This window comes from Rutidosis leptorrhynchoides, chromosome 9 (genome assembly GCF_046630445.1).
Source record: "Rutidosis leptorrhynchoides isolate AG116_Rl617_1_P2 chromosome 9, CSIRO_AGI_Rlap_v1, whole genome shotgun sequence".
Lineage (NCBI taxonomy): Eukaryota > Viridiplantae > Streptophyta > Magnoliopsida > Asterales > Asteraceae > Rutidosis > Rutidosis leptorrhynchoides.
Genome location: NC_092341.1, coordinates 120,413,875 through 120,438,236, shown reverse-complemented (window position 1 = coordinate 120,438,236; position 24,362 = coordinate 120,413,875). Strand labels below are relative to the sequence as shown.

Sequence of the window (24,362 nt, the reverse complement as noted above, 5' to 3'; positions counted from 1 at the left end):
GTTCTGAATGACAATAAGTTGTTTGATAATCATTTTGAATAAACAATATGAATCATTTAAATCAACTTGTTTAACATTAACAAAAACTTCAATATACTTGTTTGATAAGTGTTTTGGATACGATTTAAAAAGAATATTACATAAAATTTAGCCTCTTAATGGTTAAGAGAGTGTTTTAACTCTGAATGGTTCAGCACTGAATACTGAACCATTCAGCACCATATTTCATTCAGAGGTCAGAAACAAACACACTAAATGCTGAATGGTTCAGCATTAAGTGATGAACCATTCCATTCAGAGGTAAACAGACGCACCCCAAGTAATGTGTGTAAAAGAACAAAATATTGCTGTAATTTGATTTGTACTTGTACTGAACTAAAAGTTTAATATTCCAATTATTGTTGTCAAAATTGTTATACAACAGTTATATAAGCCATTTTCCCCATAACAATGATAATAATCACTTGTATAACATATGAATTATGGGCTCAACCCATATTTGTGTTGACTGACCTGTATATATAATTATATATGTACAGTAGTAATATTTACAAAGAAATGTTTATAAGAAAACAGGAATCAGAGAGCCTTCTGATCTAGTCTCTCGTTCCAATTGAGACAACGAATCAAGCTGCGGAACCAATCTCCTGTTTGGTCAAACTTATTGACCGTTGGAAGTGGATGTTGACTCATGCATATACGCACAGAGTCTCCTCTCGAAAGCTGTTGCCTTCTCTTACCATCAAACGACACCCAAGCATTACTTCGTGCATCCTCTGGTATCTGTCATTATTCCAAACACATTTCTCTTCAGTTGTCTCATTATTTTTTTTGCAGAAATATAATAATTAGCATTTGAATCCTTATCATCACAAAACTTTAACGTATTAAATCTCTTTCGAGTAATCGTATAATTCATGAAAAAACTGAATTAGTTATCTAGGAAGTTATATATTTCAAAGGGTAAAGTGTTATGAAATGTGACATACTATGACCGAAAACTATTGTGTGTATCAAACTTCTTAAGTCTTTATAAACCGTTCTTTTATTGCCGTTTGTATGTGAATCTATGGCATGGCAATTGTATGGATGCCACGTGGTAGCTTATACATGACATGTCAGCCAAATTACATACAGTATCAATAATCAGAAGTTGGTTACACCCAATAAAGGCTTTGGAAGGTTGATACACACAATAGATTATCTGTTAATGGTGGTGTACTTAACCCTACTTTATAAGGCAAAATATGAAAACGAAAAGAAAAAAAAAGTCAAACTGCATGAAAGAGAGTTGACTTACCTTCAGTTCAAGACGTGCAGAATCAGGAAGTATAACAGGCCTGAACGAGAGCGAATGTGGACAAATTGGCGTAAAAAGCATGCACGGAACATTTGGATGCACCTGCATCGATAAAAAACATAAGTTTCCGTACCCTAATACGCATACTACACTTGTGTGTGAATGGTTGCAACGGTGGTTGCAGCGGTTTGGTGACCAACCCGCCCCTTGAATAAAAACGTTTAATAAGTCGGGCAACGGTTATAAGTCGGGTCAATCTCGGTCAAAAGTCAGACTTTTTGTCTGGTAAAAACACCGACTTGCATAATATCCTTAATGATAATTAATAAATCTACAAATACACTAGAAAACATTAAACACTATTATTAAATTTAGCATACCATAGAACCTCCTGCAGCTGTAGAGTAAGCTGTACTCCCTGTAGGTGTTGCTACAATAACTCCATCACCTTGTACCTATTATTACATAATATTACATCAGTCAAACGTTACACGTTGTTTAAGTAAAATGACCCAAATATGATCAATAACTAACCTTAGTAATAAGACGATCATGTTCATAGCACTCGATTTTAGAAAGATACGGGTTCGAACCACGATCAACCACAACCTCGTTCAAAACATCAAAAACTTTTCCAGGCATTGCTTTTCCGTTTCTGAATATCTCACAACGGAGACGCATTCGAAGAGTTATATAAACGCCTTCCAATGTGTTGTTCCCGTGGATGACCCGATTCAAATCCTGCTTATAGTCTTCAAACTATACCACAAGAAATATATTTTTATGAGCAAATTGAATAGTTTATACATAAACTTGGTCAATAGGAATATTAAAGATCGCATAAGACGCTTACGGCATGTGATGTGAGAAAACCGAGAGACCCGAGATTAAATGAAACGACAGGGGGAACTGCGCCTCGGAATAAGTTTGATGCATGCAGAATAACGCCGTCCCCACCCAAACAGGCGATGAGATCTACTCGTTCATGAAGGTCACTATACAAACAACCAACCAACTATGATTTAACGGGTACCCTTTACGACCATCCAAACTAGTGAAACTACTACGCCAATACCTTATATACATGTGACAATATGGGTAGATATATTACTCTTGCTATTAATAATAATCTAACTTTTTTGAATATAAGACTCGATATATTATTTTTTGGGGTTCCCTTTTAGACCGGAGTTTCCGACTCGCTTTGCGAGCAGACTAATCTCGCGGTGACAACCTGCTTTTCAAGTTGCCCAGAGTCATGCATGTAACGACTCGATATGTTATATGGTTATGAAGAAAATACACTTCGGACTCGATATATAACCATTTTGACCTGTTAGAGATTAGAGACATAGCATAACCAAATTGACCCATTCATAAAATTTAGAAAAATATATTTTACATTGATAGGATCACAATACCTTGTATCTTGACTGTAAAAGGTCTGTACAAACCCAAATCCAGGTATCCTTGCAAAAATGTCATGAACCTCAGGTTCTACAAGAACATTCATGTTTTCTTGGTGATACAAAAATGAAGCAGCCTGTATATAATGCAGAAACTATCATCATTATTTATTATCCAATTAAAATAGCTTCATGATTGTCATTGCAGTTATGAGCAAAGAATTCTAATATAAATGAAAATTTTCACATTTAAAGGATTCGAGTGATTAATCATAGAAGTAAAAGTACCTCTTTGGCTTGTTCCATCAGTTCTTGGCCAAGTTTCTTCAACAATAAAACGGTTTTGGGCGAAGATTTCCACATCAGCATTTGCTGTTGAGTACTAGGATGAGTGAACGCCAACGAAGATTCCGTTACTTTTTCTCTCGTGCACGAAAACCCATCCGTACGCACTAAAAACATCTCCGCTTTCTTTCTCGATTGAATTCTTACAACGCCCGTTGTCGAGGCACACATATCTCCCTCAATCACTTCTTCCTCTTCATTACTTAATTTTTCTGAAACAACAACCGAAGATGACCCGTTACGGTTTAAATTATTATCCGTTCTCGTCACACGTGGTGCTTGCCTATCCGCGTCGTTGAATTCTTTCAAACTTGAACCATCGGGGTGAGAATTTTGAACGTTGTTTCCATTAGAAGTAGATAAGTTCCCGTTCATTGCTGACCCGTTTTGTGTTTCTGTTTCAACAAATGATCCATTATTATATACATGTTTCTTTCTTGGTTCCATTTGTTTCTCCAATCTTTTGCGCTCGAATGTATAGTATGTTGCAGGCGAACGCACTTTATTTTTGAAAAACGCAGACATTTCTTTTCGCGAAAAAACATTTGCAGGCAGTAATTGGGATTTAAGAGGATTCACACAGAATTCAACCGTTTTGCCATTTTGATCAGCATCAATCTTATTCGCCACGTCAGCGTGGGCTCCGTTAATATTATTATTTTCATCAAAACTCGTTGAAAACTCTTCATTATCTTCTTCAATCGACGAGATTTGTGACATTTGATCTCGAATTTTAACATTATTAGGTGAACTATATCGAGCCATATATTGTCTCCATCTAGAAACCATAGCCGATGTTCTCCAAACACCTTCTTTACTATGAACATAAATCGGCCTTTTCATCAAATCCGAAACAACCTTCGAAAACGTCTCGACTTGACTCATCGACGGTGCGGTCCCCACTTCAACCGGCAATTTAACCACCTCAATTTTCCCACCCGAAACCGCATCTTGCAACGCACTCTCAAAAAACACATCATTCACACTTTCGGCTCTTAAATCCACAATCGTTTTAAACCCTTTTTCAATCAACCAATTTAAACTCTCTTCGGTTAATTGACTACCCCTCCAAAACGCAACTTCCGAATCACTCGGTTCAATATCTTCTTTCGAGGTCGATAAATAAACCGGATTCCAATTCGCAAATAACGATTGAGGCGGATAATCGTCCCCACGAGGTAATCCCGAATCGTAACAAACGTTTTTTAACCTTTGAAGTTTTCTCCAAACATCTAAACTTCGAGTATCGTCTGCTGTCAAAAATATTTCTAAAGCAATATGTAAACTTTCACAATATCGTTTCATTTCACGCCTAAAAATAGCAAGTGGAGGTAACTTATCGTCCATAATATCTACATCCGAAACACTAAACGAATTTATAAAAGTCGATCTTCCGGATAAAAGATCTTCCCTTCCTTTATTTAGTAAGCAAATCATACAACCAAGAACTGAAACTATCTTATCTTCGAGTAACGGTTTGTCCTCTGAAGGAAAAGCGTACGAAACACTACATTCACCCGTAAGCGGATTACATAATGTATCCATTAACGCATTGTGAAGCCTTTCAGCAGCTCGAAAGATTCTACAGTACGCTTCGACTTCTGCTATATCTCCCGGAAGCGGGCCCACCCAAGGTAACTGTGTCAAATTATGGGACTGGTATGTCTAGAATTATCAAACAATAAAATTAGTAATCTAAACATTAGTATGCAGTGTCTCAAATAACACTAACAGCACTAAAAATCCACCAAGATTAAATTTTTATACTAAAGTTCAAACATGGTTCTTTATTCAATCTATATCTTTTGAAATTACACAACTTGATTAAAGGGCGTGTTGAATTATAGAATCTTGAAAACCTATAAAATTAATTCCATTTCTGTTGCATTTAGAGTGTAAATATCTACCGAGATGAATCTTTTAAGTATGGTTCTCTCATTTTTTAAAATATATCTTTTAAAATTGCATAACTTGATTAAAGGTGGGTGTTTGATTATTAAATCTTGAAAAAAAATAAAAAAGCAATCCCATTTCAACATCATCTACAGATCCAAATAAACCCCATAAACAATTGGCAGGTATATTTAATAAATTAGGCTGCTTTTTATAGAAACAACAATAAAAATTCAAAAGAAAAATGAACCTGAGAATCCAAGCCAATGTTGAGAGAAAAAGGATTAGAAAGGTCAGCAGCCCCAGCAGCAACAATTACACTAGTGATACGACGCCGTTCAGGTAATCGCCATTTGGTCCCCAAATTGTTATTATTGAATCGGTGAGACTCAAATAGAAGATGGGGTTTGGGTGTTACAATTGAAGAAGATGTTAGATTCATGTTTAAAATCACCAAGTGGCATGAACATGATGTCATGCCTCCATAGAATTATTAAAATGTTGTGCAGGTGTAATCAGTGTGTGTGTGTGTAATATGTTGTGTGGATTTTAAGAAATATTAGGAATTTGTGGATAATAACAAGAGATAAAAGGTGGAATTTATGTTTGTGTTGATGTGTAGTGCTTTTTTGACATTTGATTTTTGTGGATTTTGTTTTTCAGTTATTTCCATTTTATGATGATGTTATAAGGTCCGGTTCATGTTTGTGTTTTGATGGCGACAAATAGAGAAAGGACTGCCAAACAACTTTCAACTTAATTATCTCCAAACTAACAACATTTATTTCTTTCTTTTCGATGACTTGCACGTTTTCAAGAATGACATATATAATAAAGGGGGAGAGCTTACTTGAATTCTACTCATTTAAAATTTTAAGAGATCGAGCTCAACTTATTTAAAATTTCAAGTCAACACAGGACTAACATGTCTTTGCCGATACACATGTTTTTGCAACAACTTATTTAAAATTTCAGGTGTTATCATATGCGATTGAAGAAGAAAAATTTGAAAATTTTCTAAAAAAAAAAAAGAATTCTTTTTGACAAAAAAATTATTGAATTTTTTTTCCAATCATATGTAATTGTCGTACCACATGTCGCACTCTGATTAGTCTCTTGGATAACTTAAAAGTTGGATTCATTTGAACAAGGTTGCAAAATTCGTTATTCATAGATTCATCGGTCGGGACTTAGAAAAGATTAATCGGAAATTCGGGGATTAATCGGGGATTAATCGGATTGTGCTGTATACATTTAAATATTAAATTTTAAAAATAAACTCTAAGATAATTGTCTAAAATTGTTCATTTTGCTCCAAAACTATAAAGTTCTAGTTTAAATTCATGTCAAAATGTTAACCATTTTACTTCGACCAATTTGGGTTACCAAATTCGGTTTTGACCCATCAATTTACGTGGACCGTTTAATTAAACGAATTTTTAGAAATCAAACCGGATTGCTGTTAAAAATGATTAATCGGAAATTTATCGGTAACTAATCGGGTTTTTTACAACAGTGCATTTGAATATTCCTTATATATTTATATTGATATATATACCGAGGACGAGGAGTGTAATATTATCTAAGTATTTACGCACACCGCCCCTTATATTTACTCCTCGGCTGTTAAATAAAACCCTAAACCCTCGATCGATCAATTTCCGTAAAACTCACTAATTCCCAAATCGCTTCGATCGCCTGTGATTGAGTTCAATCTTTATACATGGCTACTCCTTCGTCGATTTTGATCAAGGTTCGTTTGCTTACACTTTTTTTATTTTTGTTTTTACTATAATTTATAATATTTTTTTTCGTTTTACGATTTCATGGCTCATCAAATTATTCTTATCGTATGTTTTACTTTCTTTATTTTTGGGATATGTTTGCAGGTTAAGTATGATAATTAACGCCACAGTTTTGATGTGCCTGTTAAAGACATGAAACTCGATATCAACTTTGATAAGTTAATGGAGAAGATTCGCAGTCTCTTCAAATTTGGTTCTGATGTTACGTTTCGTCTAAGTTATGTTAATGAAGAGAAACGTAATGTTCTCCTTCTAAGGGATGACAATCTCGAACAAATCAGGCGCCAAGGATTGAACCCGGTGATTATTACCGTAAAGCTCATAAATCCGGTTGTGTTCAAGGTACTCTTATCTTATGTTTTACTCTCTTTAAAATGACTCATGATCGATTTATATTATTTGGTGTTGTTTTGAACTTAGGGTTAGGGTTCTAATATGTTGTAATATCACATTTTGAATGTTTAACAGTATCATATATGAAAGAGCATATGAAAACTTGCTGGTCAAGATCAAGTTTTAGTCTTGAATCTATTAAAGTGTTATACTGTAATCTTAGCAGACTGCAAGAGTGTGTGTGTGTGTGTGGGGGGGGGGGGGGGCTTGATTATCTTTATAAGAGAGTGGTGGCATCACAAATGACCCAATGAACAAACCCGACCACCCGGATTGGTCTCTACTAGATATAAACTAACCACATAAAATGTATCTTTTTTTTTCTTTTTTTTTTTTTTGTATTCACGGTGAAATTGAGTTAAAATCTTGATGCTTTTGGGATATGTTTGCAGGTTAATTATGGTAATGTACGCCACATTTTTGATATGCCTGTTAAAGACATGAAATACATGAAACTCGATCTTAACTTTGATAAGTTAATGGAGAAGATTCGCAATCTCTTCAACTTTGGTTCCGATGTTACGTTTCGTCTAAGTTATGTTAATGAATATAAACACAATGTTCTCCTTCTAAGGGATGACGATCTCGAACAAATCAGGCACCAAGGATTGAACCCGGTGATTATTAACGTAAAACTCATAAATCCGGTTGTGTTCCAGGTACTCTTATTTTATGTTTTACTTTCTTTTATTTTTAATTTAGCTTCACTTAATTGATGAGTGTTTCATTGAATTATAATATTTATAAAATGACTCATGATCGATTTATATACTATTTGGTGCTGTTTTGAACCTAGGGTTAGGGTTCTAATTTGTTGTAATATTACATGTTGAATGCTTACAGTATCATATATGAAAGAGGATATGAAAACTTGCTGGTTAAGATCAAGTTATAATAATCTTGAATCTATGAAATGTTATACTTTAAGCTTTAGCAGACTGCAAATGTGTGTTTGTGGCTTGATTATCGTTATAGCTCGTCTTACTTAGCATGTAGTGATTTAGTAAGTTTATTAAGTTATATGGAAGTGTTACTTAAAGCTTAGCACACTGCAAATGTGTGTGTGTGTGTGTGTGTGTGGGGCTTGATTATCTTTATAAGAGTGGTGGCATCACAAATGACCCAATGAACAAACACGACCACCCAGATGGTCTTTACTAGAAATAAACTAACCATAGGAATGCATCCTTTTTTTCTTTTTTTCTTTTTTTATTATTTATTATTATTATTATATTATTTTTTCATTCACGGTGAAATTGAGTTAAAACCTTGATACTTTTGGGATATGTTTGCAGGTTAATTGTGGTAATGAACGCCACAGTTTTGATATGCCTGTCAAGTGCATGAAATACATGAAAATCGATCTTAACTTTGATAAGTTAATGGAGAAGATTCGCAGTCTCTTCAACTTCAGTTCTGATGTTACGTTTCGTCTAAGTTATGTTGATGAATATAAACGCAATGTTCTCCTTCTGAGGGATGACAATCTCGAAGAAATCAGGCTCCAAGGATTGAACCCGGTGATTATTACCGTAAAACTCACTAATTAGATTGTGTTCCAGGTTCTTCTGTTTAAACCTTTTTGCAGGTTAAGTATGGTAAATAATGCTCTACCGTTTTGATGTGGGTCTTAAACGCAAGAGACTCGCTCTTAACTTTGCTATGTTAATGGAGAAGATTCGCTGTATCTTTAACTTTGGTTTTGATGCTATGTTTTTTCCAACTTTTGTTGATAAAGATAAACGCAATGCTGTCCTTGTGAATGATGGTGATCTCCATGGTATCTGCCGCCAACAAATGGACCCGGCGATTATTACCGTGAAACGTCTTTGATTATAACCCGCGAATTACTGGTTTTAATGATGTTTTAATATTATATTATAGACAAAATTGCATGGGGGTCCCTGTGGTATGTTCGAAATAACAAGCGGGGTTCAAAAGAATTTTTTCACCTTGGGGGGTCACTGTGGTTTGCAATAGTTTCACGGGGGGTCCAATTGCCTAACGTCCGTGTAAATCTAACGGTTAACTGGTGTACATGACTTGCACATGAGGGTATTTTCATCAATTTTGTTCCTCTTGTCTTCTGACCCACCCTCTCTTTATTCATCCTCATCTTCTTCTATCATCAAATAATAAACCCTAATTTTATCAAGAAAAAGCATAGATTTGTGGTCTGATTTGTTCAACATCTAAAACACACACAGAGATCAGATAGCTCTACAAAACACTTTATTTTGGGGACACACACACAAAGTTGCAATCTTGATTCAAGATTAAGAAACCCCAAACCAAATTGAACTTGGGAGAAAAAAACGTGATGCGATGATTTATTTACCTGAACAAACACATTCTTTGGAACACTACACAACTCACCGCCCCCTTAACACCAACATCCGGCAATAAAAGAGCACATCCATGTTCGCCGTAATCTTCAGATATAGTGTTGCCGGAAAATTGATTGTTGGAACTCACTGACCAACTCCGATTCAGATATGCGTTCGTTAATTCAGATCGGGTGTTTATCGGTTTTTATTTGTTTTGACTGAAATTATAAATTGATTTGGTGTGGGATTTGTATAAGAGCATCTTGCTTTAATGAAACGAAAGAAAGCATCTTGCTCTAATTATGTTCACAGCTTGCTTCTCTCAACAACTGTTTAATAGAACAACAATTATAAATGAAATTAAGAACAAAGCCACCGTCTTTTATACAATTAAGAACCCGTATACATACGAATCGAAATAGAAACCTGATTTCCTCCATTCTTTGTTTCTTCCAAGGGTGTTTGGAATTGTTTTTTTTTTTTTTTAGATTTAATTTGAAGTGGTATGAAATAGGTGGGTACTTGGTAGCAGCTTTGTTTAATTTAACTTCTTTTTAATTGTAGGTATTTGGATGTTCATCAGGTTATAAAATAAAAATGATAAATATAAAGGTGAGAAAAGAATGTTAAACAGGTTATAAAAATGATGAACATATAATTTTGTCTAGAATTAAAAAAGAAAAGTAAAAAAGGAAAGAGAAACTGTCAAAATGACTATTTCACCCTCATGTGCACTACACATGATAGGATTTAACAGAATTTTTAACATCTGTTAGGCAATTGGACCCCCCGTGAAACTATTGCAAACCACAGTGACCTCCCAAGGTGAAAAAATTCTTTTGGACTCCGCTTGTTATTTCGAACATACCACAGGGACCTCCCATGCAATTTTGTCTTTAAGTTTGTGTATTGTGTGGAGCTTGATATATTTGTATGAATGAGAGTGCTTTCATGGACTCATGGGTTCACACCACAATCTATTTGGTGTATGCACAATTTGAAGTAAAATGTTGTTTTACTTGTGTCCTGAAACGTACTTCTTTTAACCATTTTGTGGGACTGGGACTGCACTGGTTGATGTTGTTGGTGTGTGATGAAACGTCAAACGAATTTGTTATTTGATCCCCGTAAAAAATATTCTATCAGCAAGTGAAAATGGGAAGAAAAGTACTACTGACTAGTCAAGGTATACTACTGAGGATGTATGTCAATAAATTATACCTGGTATCATTTGTTTGTTGATGGTCCTAGTGGCGCCTTTATTAAACTACCAAACACTGCACTTTACGATCTCTAAAAACCTGCAATATTAAGGATAAGCTATATACGTTTAAGGTGCACAGTTCGTGGTCGAAATGTCATAAGCCCAAATACCCCATTTCATGTAAACCACAAAGACCGATGGTCCAATTTTCTATTTAAGGAATAGCTGGTTCAGGCCCGTTCCACCATTGGTCCAAATTCTTCATGGTCTAACCAGGCATTAATGAATTCCGGGGATAACAGAATCCTATCGATCTTACTTGCTTTTCTCTCGTTTCTTGGCATCCATGTGAATTTCCTTCCACCAGTTGGCAAGTCAACTAAACCATTACTTCCAATGAACTCAATGAAATTCCTTGCATCTCTTTCTTCAAATTTTGAGGCGAGCCTTTCTTCTCTTTTGTCTAACAGTATTGAAGTCTTGATGTGGGCAGCGTGGTATACGAAAATAGCTTATATTTTTACAGAAAATACTATTAAATACGATACAATTTTACACAAGATATTTATTTATTTATAGAATGGATATACTTAAACCTTGCTACAACACTTATAGGCAGTGTACCTAATCGTACAGTAGTGTAGTTTTTAGTAAGTCCGGTTCGTTCCACAGGGAATCTTTTTAAACAAAGCTTAACGCTATATTAGTTTACTTTTATAAAAATACAAATATAAGTAATATTATTATTATAAAAGGGGGTTTTTACCGTTTAATGACCGGTTTGTCGATTTTAAAACTTTAGTCGCAGTTAAAACCAAATGTAAAATATTAAAAATAAATACAAGACTTAAATTAAAGCATAAAGTAAATAACGATAATGAAATTGCGAATAATAAAAGTGCGATAAAATAAACTTGCGATAATTAAAAAGTACGATAATTAAAAGTGCAATTAAATACAATAACAATAAAAATGCGATAATTAGAAGTGCAATTAAATATAAAATAAAGGAAATTAAATATGAAATAAAAGAATTATGCTTATTTAAACTTCCGTAATCATGATGTTTGACGTGTTGATTTTAGTTTTATGCCCATGGGTTAATTGTCCTTTGTCCTGGATTATTTAATATGTCCGTCTGGTTTTTGTCCATAACAGTCCATCAGTCATAAATATAAAGTGCGAGTGTCCTCGTCAAATTATCCTTATACCCGAAGTTAAATATTCCAACTAATTGGGGACTTAAACTGTAACAAGATTTTAATACTTTGTTTAATAATTACACCAGGATGTCGACTGAGTGTAATCCAAGGTTTTAATATTTTGTTATCAATTATACCAAGTGTCCTTGTACATAATTTCACCCCTGTTTTAATTATTCTAGTGGCTATTAATCCATTCCCGTGTCCGGTTAAATGAACGATTATTCGTACATATAAATACCCCGCCCATCGTGTCCGATTGAGTGTATATGGTAATTTATAGGGACGCCCATTAATAGCTCATATTAACATTAACAAACTATCATTTAGTTAAACAAATATAAAGCCCATTAATAGCTCATAGTCTAATTTCCACAAGTGTCGTTCTTTTGTCCAAACCCCAATTATGGTACAAAGCCCAATTACCCAATTTTAGTAATTAGCCCAACATCATGATTACTTCGTTTTAAATAAGCATAATAATAACTTAGCTACGAGACATTAATGTAAAAAGGTTGAACATAACTTACAATGATTAAAAATAGCGTAGCGTTACACGGACAGAATTTCGACTTACACCCTTACAATATTCGCTAACATACCCTTATTATTAGAATTATAATTAAAATTAAAATTAAAATATAAATTATAAATATATATTTTACGTATATATGGAGAGAAGAGAAAGATGGATGATATTTTTGGTGCACCAAAGCTCGATTTTTATAGGCATGTGGGCTGGAACTGGGGCTCATGCGATCGCATGGATTTATGCCTTCCAGGCCATGCGATCGCATGGCCAGCTGGGGAGGCTCATATTTGATTGTTTTCTTCTGCCGACGGTTTTATAAATAATATAATATATTAAATAATTATAAGAATTATTTAAATATTATATTATATTTATGTGCATAGTTGACTTGTAATTTTTAGTCCGTTGCGTCGAGCGTTGAGAGTTGACTCATGTCCTGGTTCCGGATTTTCGAACGTCCTTGCGTATAATTTAATATCTTGTACTTTGCGTTTTGAATCTTGTACTCTTGTAATTTCGAGACGTTTCTTATCAATAATTGGAACCTCTTTGATTGTATTTTGTACTTTTGAGCTTTTTGGTCGTTTGCGTCTTCAATTCGTCGAATCTGTCTTTTGTCTTCACCTTTTATTATTTAAACGAATATCACTTGTAAATAGAACAATTGCAACTAAAAGCTTGTCTTTCTTGAGGAATAATGCTATGAAATATATGTTCGTTTTTAGCATTATCAAATATTCCCACACTTGAGCGTTGCTTGTCCTCAAGCAATATCATCTTGAAATACTAGAATCACTTCTTTATTCTTCACACTTTGTACATCAGTGATTTCTATACGGCGGTATAAACAATGATAGTAACGATAGAACCATGGTTAAAGGTGGGTGTGTCATCCACAGTTGCCTCGGGTTTAGGTCAACGACACTTGCAATCAAATAGCCGATTTACTTTCGGTTTCCAAAGCAAAGTGCACATTTGAAAGGCGGTTTACAGTCCCACATGACTATGAAAATGTAGATCCTTAAGGAAATTGGATCTTTATGAAAATATTTGATCTTTTGAAAATTCAATCTAGCTTTTACCCTAGATAAGTTTTCCGGAATAACCCTTCACCGGTGTTTGCAAAATATTTTTGTGGGTTTGGTGGGTTTCAGATTTGAAAATTTTAGCTCAAAACTTGCGATTTTGTGTCACCCACTTGCTAACCTTGTATTTGGAAAGCAACACGTCCAGTTTACTTGTCCCGTATATTACCTTTCTATAAACTACCGTCCGGTTGTAAAGGAAAGCGTTGAACAAGCAACTGTTAAGGCAATGTCCCCTGACATGCTTTTAATTATGGTCTATAACGTGTCGGATGTAATTACTATCCTTGGTAGGAGCAATAGTAAAGCTCACCCTTATGATTTTTCGGTCTGACACAAGGTCCTGTCTTTGACCACTATGCAACCACCGTTCTTACGGTTGACACCCGATTTGGTTCAGGTGACCTAATGAATTCCAGGTGAATTCCTAGGATTTTACGTTCAATGGTAATGAACGCATTGAAAATGGGTTTTCAGAAAACAAATCGGTTTTAATTTGATCAAAATATTTTCTCGTTCAAGCTCGAGTTTAGATATCATCGAATTCCATGAGTTTGTAATTCTCAATCTTTAAAGTCAATCTCAAGGATTGAATAATATCAGTCTTAAAAGCTGATTTTTGATCTTTTAAGGAGATTATCCATTCTGGAGATCTGATTCATTAGTCTTATCAAGCTAATTTGCACGGTGCCCCCCCATTGTACGAGATAAATCCTTCTCATGGTTAGGATAAATCTGACCACTTGGCGACCCTGTTTTATGCTGAGGTCCGTGGATTTCCTGCTGATTTTAGAGATGACTTTTCTAGATTTTTTGTCAACCTACAGCTGGTCTAGACGACAACTTCTTGACCTAAATCAAGAAGCGCGTGTCTTTTTCGGAAGACTTTACTTCCTTTTAATGATGGAATTGATTCATCGTGTAGATCCATCTCTTCTTTTCTTTCATCTGGTAAAATGGTTTAGTTTAGTCCAAAGCAAAAGTATTTTCAGTTATTTGTTACAGATATATGTGACATATGTTTAAGATAACTTGGTAAATTTTCCCACACTTGGCTTTTATTTTCCTTTTTATCGTCCTTTATTCCATTTTAAATGAATTTCAACATTTTGGTTTGTTTCTCAATTTATGTCCTTTCCGAGGTTACAATAATTTCGGTGTTAACACCTAGTTTTATCGTTCATAAATATGTATAAACATGATTTTGAGTTCATTTAATTGAAAATTTTGAAAAATTTTACTAGAATTGGGTAGTCAGTATATAAGACTAGGGCTGTTCTTTATTATTAGAGAGCACTAGATTCTAATACAACTACTACGTTACTAGTATTTTTAATGGTAACCAAGTGTATAAAGATAAAAATTTAAAAATTCGAAAGAATTTAACCCCTTCCCACACTTAAGATCTTGCAATGCCCTCATTTGCAAGAAATCAGTACAATTTAAATTATTGAGGGTGATTAGCGTAGAAATGATTAAATTTTACCAAAGTTTCCAAATATATTGGCGTTTGTTTGCTGAATGATAAATGGTGCATAGCATTTGTTCATTTCGTCTGTTGTTACATCACATTTATTTGTCATCTTGTCGTCAAAATTAGTAGCTTTTGCTGAACTTAATGCCAGTCTTTGAAAATGCGCTGTTTTACCCTGTTTTGAACAATCGACAATATACATACATACAAGTATAATCATGCATGGCAATTTGAAATGGGACTTAATATCCCACTTTCAAATTCTAAATATGAAATATTAGTATACAATAATAATAAAATAATAAAAATTACACAAATTTATCCAATAACATAAGTTTAAACATGAAAAAGTCAAAAGATAAAAAACATAATAATCATAAAAATAACCTAATGGAACTAAATCAGTCTGGATAGGGGTTCCAGTTCATCTCATCGGGTGGGTTCCATTGTTGGTTATAGGTGTTCTGATAGGCTTGGTTATAGTCATACCGGTTAAAGGGTGGTCGGATATCGGGGCTATGTGGCGGAAAATGAGCAGGTCGAGTAGGTACATAGTTATTTGGTACCTGATATGATAGCTGGCTCATGATTTGGTGCTGATGAACTAACCAGCTATCGTGTTGGCGTCGCCTATAATCCTCGTATACTCGCTCGGAGTTCCACTGCTCATACATACTATGTCTTGCCGCGTTCGTCATTGCTTCCTCATCTATACGAACGTGGACATCAAGAATAGCATCTCGAAAGACATCCCTAATGTCTTCCGCCTCCTCCATTTCCTCGTCTGAGCCTCTCTCTACCTGAGGATGAGATCCCTCATAGGGTACCGCCTGGTTACGTCTACTTTTCAATACCTTAGCACCCACATAAACTTTCAATCCTAAGGGCTCAACCTGTTCTCTACAAATCTGTAATGGACCCCCTTGGTTCCTATCAACACCTAAATACTCTCCAATGAGAGTAACAAAAATACCTCCTCCTATTATACTCCCGTCCTGCATTCCCTCTACCATTTTAGATAAATAAAAAGCAACACAGTAAGGGATATTGACAAAGCTTCTAGGATCCCGAATACACTTTAGGTAGAATAAATCATATAAGGTAATTTTTTCTTTATTATGACCTCTTTGTGTAATCGAGTTAGCCAAAAATCTATGAATAATACGAAGCTCGGCTCTGTCAATATGTGTATAGGAGTGTCCTCCTGCTCGTGTAAAAACATCAAAATGTGACATACGCCTCCAAATGGCGTCAGCGTCAAAGTTACTATCTACCCGTTCACCATAATGAATCAAGTTTGTACAATCGGGTAATAGCAACTCACCAGGAGTATATATCTGTAAGGCCCTGGCCATGTCCAGCATGGACATTCTGTACATCCTACCGCCAAGGATAAACCTAAGAAATCTTCTATCATCTATCCTAACTATATTTGTATCAAGTGATACAGTACTCATCAACTCAACACACCATTCCTTATATATAGGTCTACGAATGGTGAAAAGACGTTCCCAATCTGTAAAAGAAGAACTGCCATACCTTTGAACTAAAAGCTGTCTAACACGGTCAGCTAGATGGACCGTTTCCAAAGGGGCCCAATCAATTACCCTTGACACCTCTACATTTTTTGTTACCAATTTGAATTTGTTCCTTTGATATGTCTCGTAATCTCTCCATCTTCTATCAAATCTCAGATTAGGATGTAGAGTGTGCTCAGGAATCGTTGGGAATTCTACTGGCGGCCTCATTGGGAATACTATGAATTCATCAACAAACTGTACTGGATCATAATAAGGTATGTGCTGATCAGGCTGTTGTTGTTCCTGTTGTGGTTCTTGTTCGTGTTGCATTTCTGGTTCTGGTTCTGGTGCTGGTGCTGGTCGTCTAGATGATGATGCTCCTGAACCTCCAGTATCGGCTCTCTGTAAAACACATTAAACACAAAAATTGTGCATCCAAATATGCATTAGTGTTAGCAAAATAACAACTTAAAACAATCACTATAACATGTTAAATCAAAATTAAACTTATACATATTTTCACAATTTTTCACAATTCTACACTTTTCAAATAAGCACATATGAAAATGTATACAAAATTCATAAGCATTTAACTCAAATAACATGTCAAAATATTCATTATTAATAATTAAACAAGTCTCAAATGGCAAATATATCAAATTAATCAAGTTCATGAATTTTGGACTTAAAAAGTCCACTTTAATCTCCAAAAATCATGTTTAGGATCATTGTTTGGATCATTTAACTATCTAAACATGTTACACTACTCAATTTAGCAATAATTCATGACAAAAATCGGCCATAACCTGTTTATATCAAAAAGCCCCAAATTGCTCAAGAACACAAACCCTAGATTTCTAAAAATTTTGAAGTTTTTGGCTTCAAATCATGTTAAATAGCATCAATCTAGGTTATACATGCATAAAATACTAACAATTTATCACTAATTACACTAGAAATTAACAAAATTGCATTAGGTAAAAAATTGGTAATTATCACAAAAACTAAGAATTTATAGAGTTTAGGGGTGTAATTTTTACCAATTTGCTGAAGAATGAGAATCTAGGCATGATTAGAGCAAGAAAAATGACGAATTACGGTGGAAAAATGGCAAAAATTGGTGAATTTTTGGGTGAGTTTCGTGAATGTGTGTGTGTGTTGTGGTGAGGAAGACAGAACAGGCTGCTGTATGTATCAGGCCTGGATTTCAGCTCCATGCGATCGCATGGAGTTGAAGTGTAAAACCCATGCGATCGCATGGGGTGCCGGCTACAGTGTTTTCAGTTTTTTTTTTTTTTTAAATTAAAAAGGTTATGCTTTATAAAACTTATAATTAATTAAATTTTAAAAATTTTGTTTTCCTTTAGGAGCGAGGGCGTTTCGGATCGTTGTCCTAGTCTGTCCCTCGACAAAATTTTAAAATTTGTCAAATCAAAGCGCGGTTTTTGAAAGTAAAGATTTTTGGTTTTTTTTTTAATGTTTTTGGCATACTTTAATTCAATAAGATTAAAAATAATGATAATAAAAGTTCTCGTCCCTTCCTCGGGTAAAGCAATTTCGGTTCAAAGACCTAGTCTTCAACTTACGAAGAATTTTAAAAATCATATTTTTAACTTAATGAGATAAAGTAAATTTTTGTTTTTAAATTCACACAACTTAAATATAAAATTCAAAATTAATATTAAAAATTCACACCAAACTTAAAATTTGAAATGCATAAAATTAAAAATTCATATTTTAAAAATTAAAAATTCACACCAAACTTATATTAATTTTTCAAATATTTATATTTTTAAAAATATTATTTTTACAAAGTTTACAATATTAATTTAAGATTTAAATATTAATTTTAAAAACATGGTAAAAATAAAATTAAAAATCTTTTTGGCTTTTTATCCCACTTTAATCAATCAAATATTATCAAAAATATGCGCCCCTCTTTTCGGTAAAGTAATTTCGGTTTCAAGACCTAATTTAACTCATGACGAATTTTTGAAATATTTTGGGTTGATTGATTAAAGATATTTATACCTTAAGAATAAACGTTAAATTTCAAAGTGATGTAATAAATTTTTGAATGATATCAATAATTTCGGTCGCCAAACCTAATTTTATTCAATACCAATTTAATACTTTTTAGCGAACAAATTAGCGTTTATTATCAAAAGGTTAAAAATAAAAATAAAAATAAAAACTGTACAGACATACCTGTGAAATAGATTTCTTAGTTATATGATCTATCCCATTCATAAGATAGTCGGTTTAATTGGTTTTCCATGGCTACATAGGCGTAACCTCGAGCATTCAGTGTCTTTTCTTCTAAACATATGAACGGTCCGTCTCTGCATAAAGTAACAAATTCGGTATTTGAATAGGTTTGATTATTTGAACATTTACCTCCATGTGACCATTTTCCGCATTTGTGACATCGTTCTAGGTGTCGTGCTCTTCTTTTTGCTGCGGATTTTGATTTTCCTTTACCAAATTGTAACTTATTATCTTCGCATCTGGATTCTTTTCTAACTCCGTCCATTCTTTCTCTGATTACTGATACTAATTCACTCGGTAGTATGTCATTATTACGTTTAGTGATCAAAGCGTGTAGCATTAGACCATGGTTTAGTTCACAGGCAGTCTTCATTTCGTAAAAACCTAGAAAAAATAAAAATTCAGAATGGGGGGAGAAGACTAGTTCTTTAGGGTCTGCTAGGGAAAGACCATTCGGGTTCTATTTTCGAGAACTACACGAAAACAGACAATCTAACTCTAACAGAAATACATATTAACCTTTAAAGACTTGATTCTCCCCACACTTAGTTAGCTATGGTGTCGAAATTGTGATTAACTTCGTTGTCGACTTCCATCGGACCATGTATGTAATGTTTAACTCTGTGACCATTAACTTTAAATTCAATCCCATTGGAATTTATTAATTCTATCGTTCCGTATGGGAAAACTCTTTTGACTATGAATGGTCCAGACCATCTTGATTTCAATTTTCCAGGAAATAGCTTGAATCGTGAATTGAAAAGAAGAACTCTGTCTCCTTCTTTAAATTCTTTTGAACTTCTGATTCTTTTATCATGCCATTTCTTCGTTCTTTCTTTATAGATTAACGAACTTTCGTATGCTTCATGTCTTAATTCTTCTAATTCATTTAGTTGACTTAATCGTAGACGTCCGGCTTCATGTAAATCAAGATTACATGTCTTCAAAGCCCAAAATGCTTTGTGTTCAATTTCTACTGGAAGATGACATGCTTTTCCATAAACAAGTCTAAAAGGTGTGGCTTCAATTGGAGTTTTGTAGGCTGTTCTAAAAGCCCAGAGTGCATCCTCCAATTTAATGGACCATTCCTTCGGATTTGATCCTACGGTTTTCTCTAGAATATGTTTTAAGGCTCGGTTGGTATTTTCAACTTGTCCACTTGTTTGTGGATGATATGCGGTGGAGATTTTATGAGTTACTCCATATCTTTTAAGAACTTTCTCAAGTTGATTATTACAGAAATGAGTACCCCGATCACTTATCAAAGCTTTCGGTGTTCCAAACCTTGCAAAAAGACGTTTTAAAAAGTTGACTACAACTCGTGCATCGTTAGTTGGGAGAGCTTGTGCTTCCGCCCATTTAGATACATAATCAATGGCTACGAGTACATATAGATTATTATGAGATTTTGAAAATGGACCCATAAAGTCAATACCCCAAATGTCAAATACTTCACATACTTGGATGACATTTTGTGGCATTTCATCACGTTGACTTATTTTTCCGGCCCTTTGACAAGCATCACAGGATTTGCAAAGAAGGTGTGCGTCTTTGTAAATTGTAGGCCAATAGAATCCAGCATCATAAACTTTTCTTGCTGTTAGTTGAGGCCCATAATGCCCTCCAGTTGGTCCTGTGTGACAATGGTTTAATATTTTACTAGCTTCATCTCCAAATACACATCGGCGTATTATTCCATCGGGACAACTTTTAAACAGATGTGGATCTTCCCAGAAATAGTGTTTTATATCACTGAAGAATTTCTTTCGTCTTTGGTACGATAATCCTTTTTCAAGGAATCCACATACTAAATAATTTGCATAGTCTGCAAACCATGGGATTTCTTTATAATCTATCTTCAATAGATATTCATCAGGAAAGTTGTCTTGTATGGCTGATTCATTTAGAACTTCTAATTCGGGATTTTCAAGACGAGAAAGATGATCAGCGGCGAGATTTTCTGCTCCTCTTTTATCTCGGATTTTAATATCAAACTCTTGTAAGAGTAAGATCCAACGGATTAATCTTGGTTTAGCATCTTGTTTTGAAAATAGGTATCTAAGAGCAGAATGGTCGGTATAGACTACCGTTTTTGCTAGAACGAGATATGATCGAAATTTGTCAAAAGCAAAGACAATAGCAAGGAGTTCTTTTTCAGTAGTTGTATAGTTCGTTTGTACTCCTTGTAACGTCTTACTAGCATAATATATAGGTTGAAATCGTTTTTCAATCTTTTGTCCTAAAACGGCTCCCATTGCAAAATCACTTGCATCGCACATTAGTTCAAATGGTAAATTCCAATTTGGTGTTATCATGATCAGCGCATTAGTGAGTTTTTCTTTAAGAATATTAAAAGATTTGATACACTCATCTGAAAAGATGAATGGAGCATCCTTTTCTAGGAGTTTATTCATAGGAGTGGCAATTTTAGAAAAATCTTTTATGAAACGTCGGTAAAAACCGGCATGCCCTAGAAAACTCCTAATTCCTCTAACATTGGTGGGATGTGGAAGTTTAGCAATTACATCTACTTTAGCTCTATCCACTTCAATTCCTTCTTTTGAAATTTTATGTCCAAGAACGATGCCTTCTTTAACCATGAAATGGCATTTCTCCCAATTAAGTACTACATTTGATTGTTCGCATCTAAGAAGCATTCGTTCCAGATTAACTAGACATGATTCAAATGTATCACCGAAGACTGAAAAGTCATCCATGAAAACTTTCATGCATTCTTCTATCATGTCGTGAAAAATCGCCATCATACACCTTTGAAAGGTTGCAGGGGCGTTGCAAAGTCCAAATGGCATGCGTTTGTAAGCAAAAGTACCATAAGGGCACGTGAATGTGGTTTTCTCTTAATCCTCGGGTGCTATTGGAATTTGAAAATATCCGGAAAATCCATCTAGAAAACAATAGTAACTATTTCCGGCTAATCTTTCCAACATTTGATCTATGAAAGGTAAGGGAAAGTGATCTTTTCTGGTGGCGTCATTTAATTTTCTATAATCAATACACACACGCCATCCTGTTACGGTTCTAGTAGAAATAAGCTCATTTTTCTCATTTGTAATGACAGTCATGCCACCCTTCTTAGGCACGCATTGAACTGGGCTTACCCATGGACTATCAGAGATTGGATAAATTAGACCTGCATCTAGCAGTTTAATAATCTCTTTCTTAACTACATCTTGCATATTAGGATTTAGTCTTCGTTGGCGTTGCACATACGTTTTATGACCTTCTTCCATAAGGATTTTATGTGTGCAATACGAAGGACTTATTCCTTTAATATCATGAATCTTCCATGCAATGGCTGGTTTATGAGCTTTCAACACAGAAATGAGTTGTGATTTCTCATTTTCAGTAAGAGAAGACGATATTATTACAGGTAATTCAGATTCACCATGTAAATAAGCGTATTCCAAATGGTTTGGAAGTGGCTTTAATTCTAATTTCGGAGGTTCTTCTATCGATGATTTGTATCGATATCTGTCTTCTTCTTTTAGAATTTGAATTTCTTCTGTTGTTGGTTCATATCCATTAGCTATTAGTGTAGCTAACATTTCAGCTTCATCAATTGGTTCATTACCTTCTCCTAAAGAACATTCTCCTGTTCCTTGTAATTCTGGAAATTCTTCTAATAATTCTGCATGTGCATCTATAGTTTGAATATAATAACATGTATCATCTGCAGATTGTGGTTGTTGCATTGCTCTATCAACTGAAAAGGTAACACTCTCATCCTCTATACTTAGGGTCAATTTCTTACCGAACACGTCTATCATTGCTTTAGCCGTGTTTAAGAATGGTCTTCCTAATATGAGAGGAACTTGAGAATCTTCTTCCATGTCCAGAACAACAAAATCTACTGGAAATACTAAAGTACCAACTTTAACTAGCATGTTCTCCATTATCCCTCTAGGATATTTTATTGATCTATCGGCTAGTTGTATGCTTATTCTGGTTGGTTTCAATTCTCCAAGGTCTAGTTTAGCGTATAGTGAATACGGCATTAGATTTATACTAGCACCTAAGTCTGCCAATGCTTCTATTGAACTAAGACTACCCAGAAAACATGGAATTGTGAAACTTCCTGGATCAGATAGTTTTTCTGGTATCTTATTCAACAGCACTGCTGAACAATTAGCATTCATAGTAACAGCCGAGAGTTCTTCCATTTTCTTTCTATTTGAGATTAGATCTTTCAAGAATTTAGCATATCTAGGCATTCCTGAAATCACATCAATGAAAGGAAGATTTACATTTATCTGTTTAAACATATCCAAAAATTTGGATTGCTCGGCTTCAAGTTTCTCTTTCTTCATTTTACTCGGGTAAGGAAGTGGTGGTTGGTATGGTTTAACATAAGGTTTATCCTTAACTGTGTTATCTTCATTAACCTTTTCAACTACCGGTTCTTTTTCCTTATCTTGATCAGGTTGTAGTTCTTGTGGAGTAGGAATAGTTTCATCAGAAGTTACAGGTATTTCCGGTGGTTTAAGTGTTGTACCACTTCTTGTGGTAATGGCTTTAGCTGTTTCATTCCGGGGGTTAGCATTTGTATCACTAGGTAGACTTCCCGGTTTTCTTTCACCTATTAACCTTGCTAGGTTACTTACTTCTTGTTCCAGATTTTGAATAGAAGCTTGTTGATTTCTAAATGCTTGAGCATTTTGTTCATTGGTTTGTTTCTGAGAGGTGAAAAACTGCGTTTGAGTTTCAACTAGCTTCGTCATCATATCTTCTAAATTCGGCTTTTTATCATCGGTTTGTTGTGGTGGTTTGTTTTGAAAATTCGGTCTTTGCTTATTGTAATTATTATTGGATACTTGTTGATTGCTAGGACCTTGTTGGTTGTTGTATGGAATATTTCAGTTATAATTCTGGTTTTGATTGTAAATCGGTCTTGGCGGTTGATAATTATTCTGATAATTATTTCCAGGCCTTTGGTTTATGTATGAAATATTATCTCTTTGTTCCATTTTTAATTCAATACTGAGACAATCTTTTGTCAAATGTGGTCCTCCACACTGCTCACAACTAATTCGTATTGAGTGAATATCTTTAGTCATCTTTTCCATTCGTCTCTCCACAGCATCTATCTTTGCGGAAATGGAATCTAAGTCATGGCTAGAATCGGCTCTAGCTGCTTTAGATGATCTAATGATATCTTTTTCTTGGTGCCACTCATGTGAGTGGGAAGCAGTGTTATCAATAATTTTGTAAGCATCAGTTTCGGTTTTCTTCATAATAGAACCACCAGCTGCTATATCTATGTCTTTCCTTGTAGTGATGTCGCATCCTTGGTAGAATATTTGTACTATTTGACAGGTGTCTAAACCATGTTGCGGACATCCTCTTAACAATTTTCCATATCTTGTCCATGCCTCATATAGAGTTTCATTTGGCTTCTGTGTAAACGTAACAATTTCTGCTTGAAGTCTTACGGCTTTAGATGCTGGAAAGAATTGTTTAAGAAATTTGTCAACTAAAACATCCCATGTATCAATCGCCCCTTCAGGTAACGATTCCAACCAATCTTTGGCTTCTCCATTTAAAGTCCAGGGAAATAACATGAGATATATCTGTTCATCCTCCACTTCTC

At 34.6% G+C, this 24,362-nt stretch overlaps 1 protein-coding gene across 1 annotated transcript; it reads right to left on the bottom strand.

Annotated features, from left to right (window-relative positions):
* Positions 1–371: 371 nt before the first annotated feature.
* On the bottom strand, positions 372–5,502 carry LOC139866448 (NAD kinase 2, chloroplastic-like). Its single transcript, XM_071854682.1, has 8 exons — positions 5,195–5,502; positions 2,995–4,716; positions 2,722–2,843; positions 2,154–2,295; positions 1,835–2,059; positions 1,681–1,755; positions 1,301–1,402; positions 372–783 (listed from the first exon to the last, which is right to left on the bottom strand). Exons 1-8 carry the CDS (start codon positions 5,420–5,422, stop codon positions 580–582), a joined length of 2,820 nt encoding a protein of 939 aa, XP_071710783.1. The 5' UTR covers positions 5,423–5,502; the 3' UTR covers positions 372–579.
* Positions 5,503–24,362: the final 18,860 nt, after the last annotated feature.

Bases quoted from the DNA above. Each gene is read 5' to 3' on its own strand.
- LOC139866448 (XM_071854682.1), bottom strand. From the start codon at position 5,422: ATGACATCATGTTCATGCCACTTGGTGATTTTAAACATGAATCTAACA. The intron at 4,717-5,194 runs GTTCATTTTTCT...TGATAATTCTAG, and splicing joins ACATTGGCTTGGATTCTCAG to ACATACCAGTCCCATAATTT. The intron at 2,060-2,153 runs GTAAGCGTCTTA...CTTGTGGTATAG, and splicing joins GTTTTCTCACATCACATGCC to TTTGAAGACTATAAGCAGGA.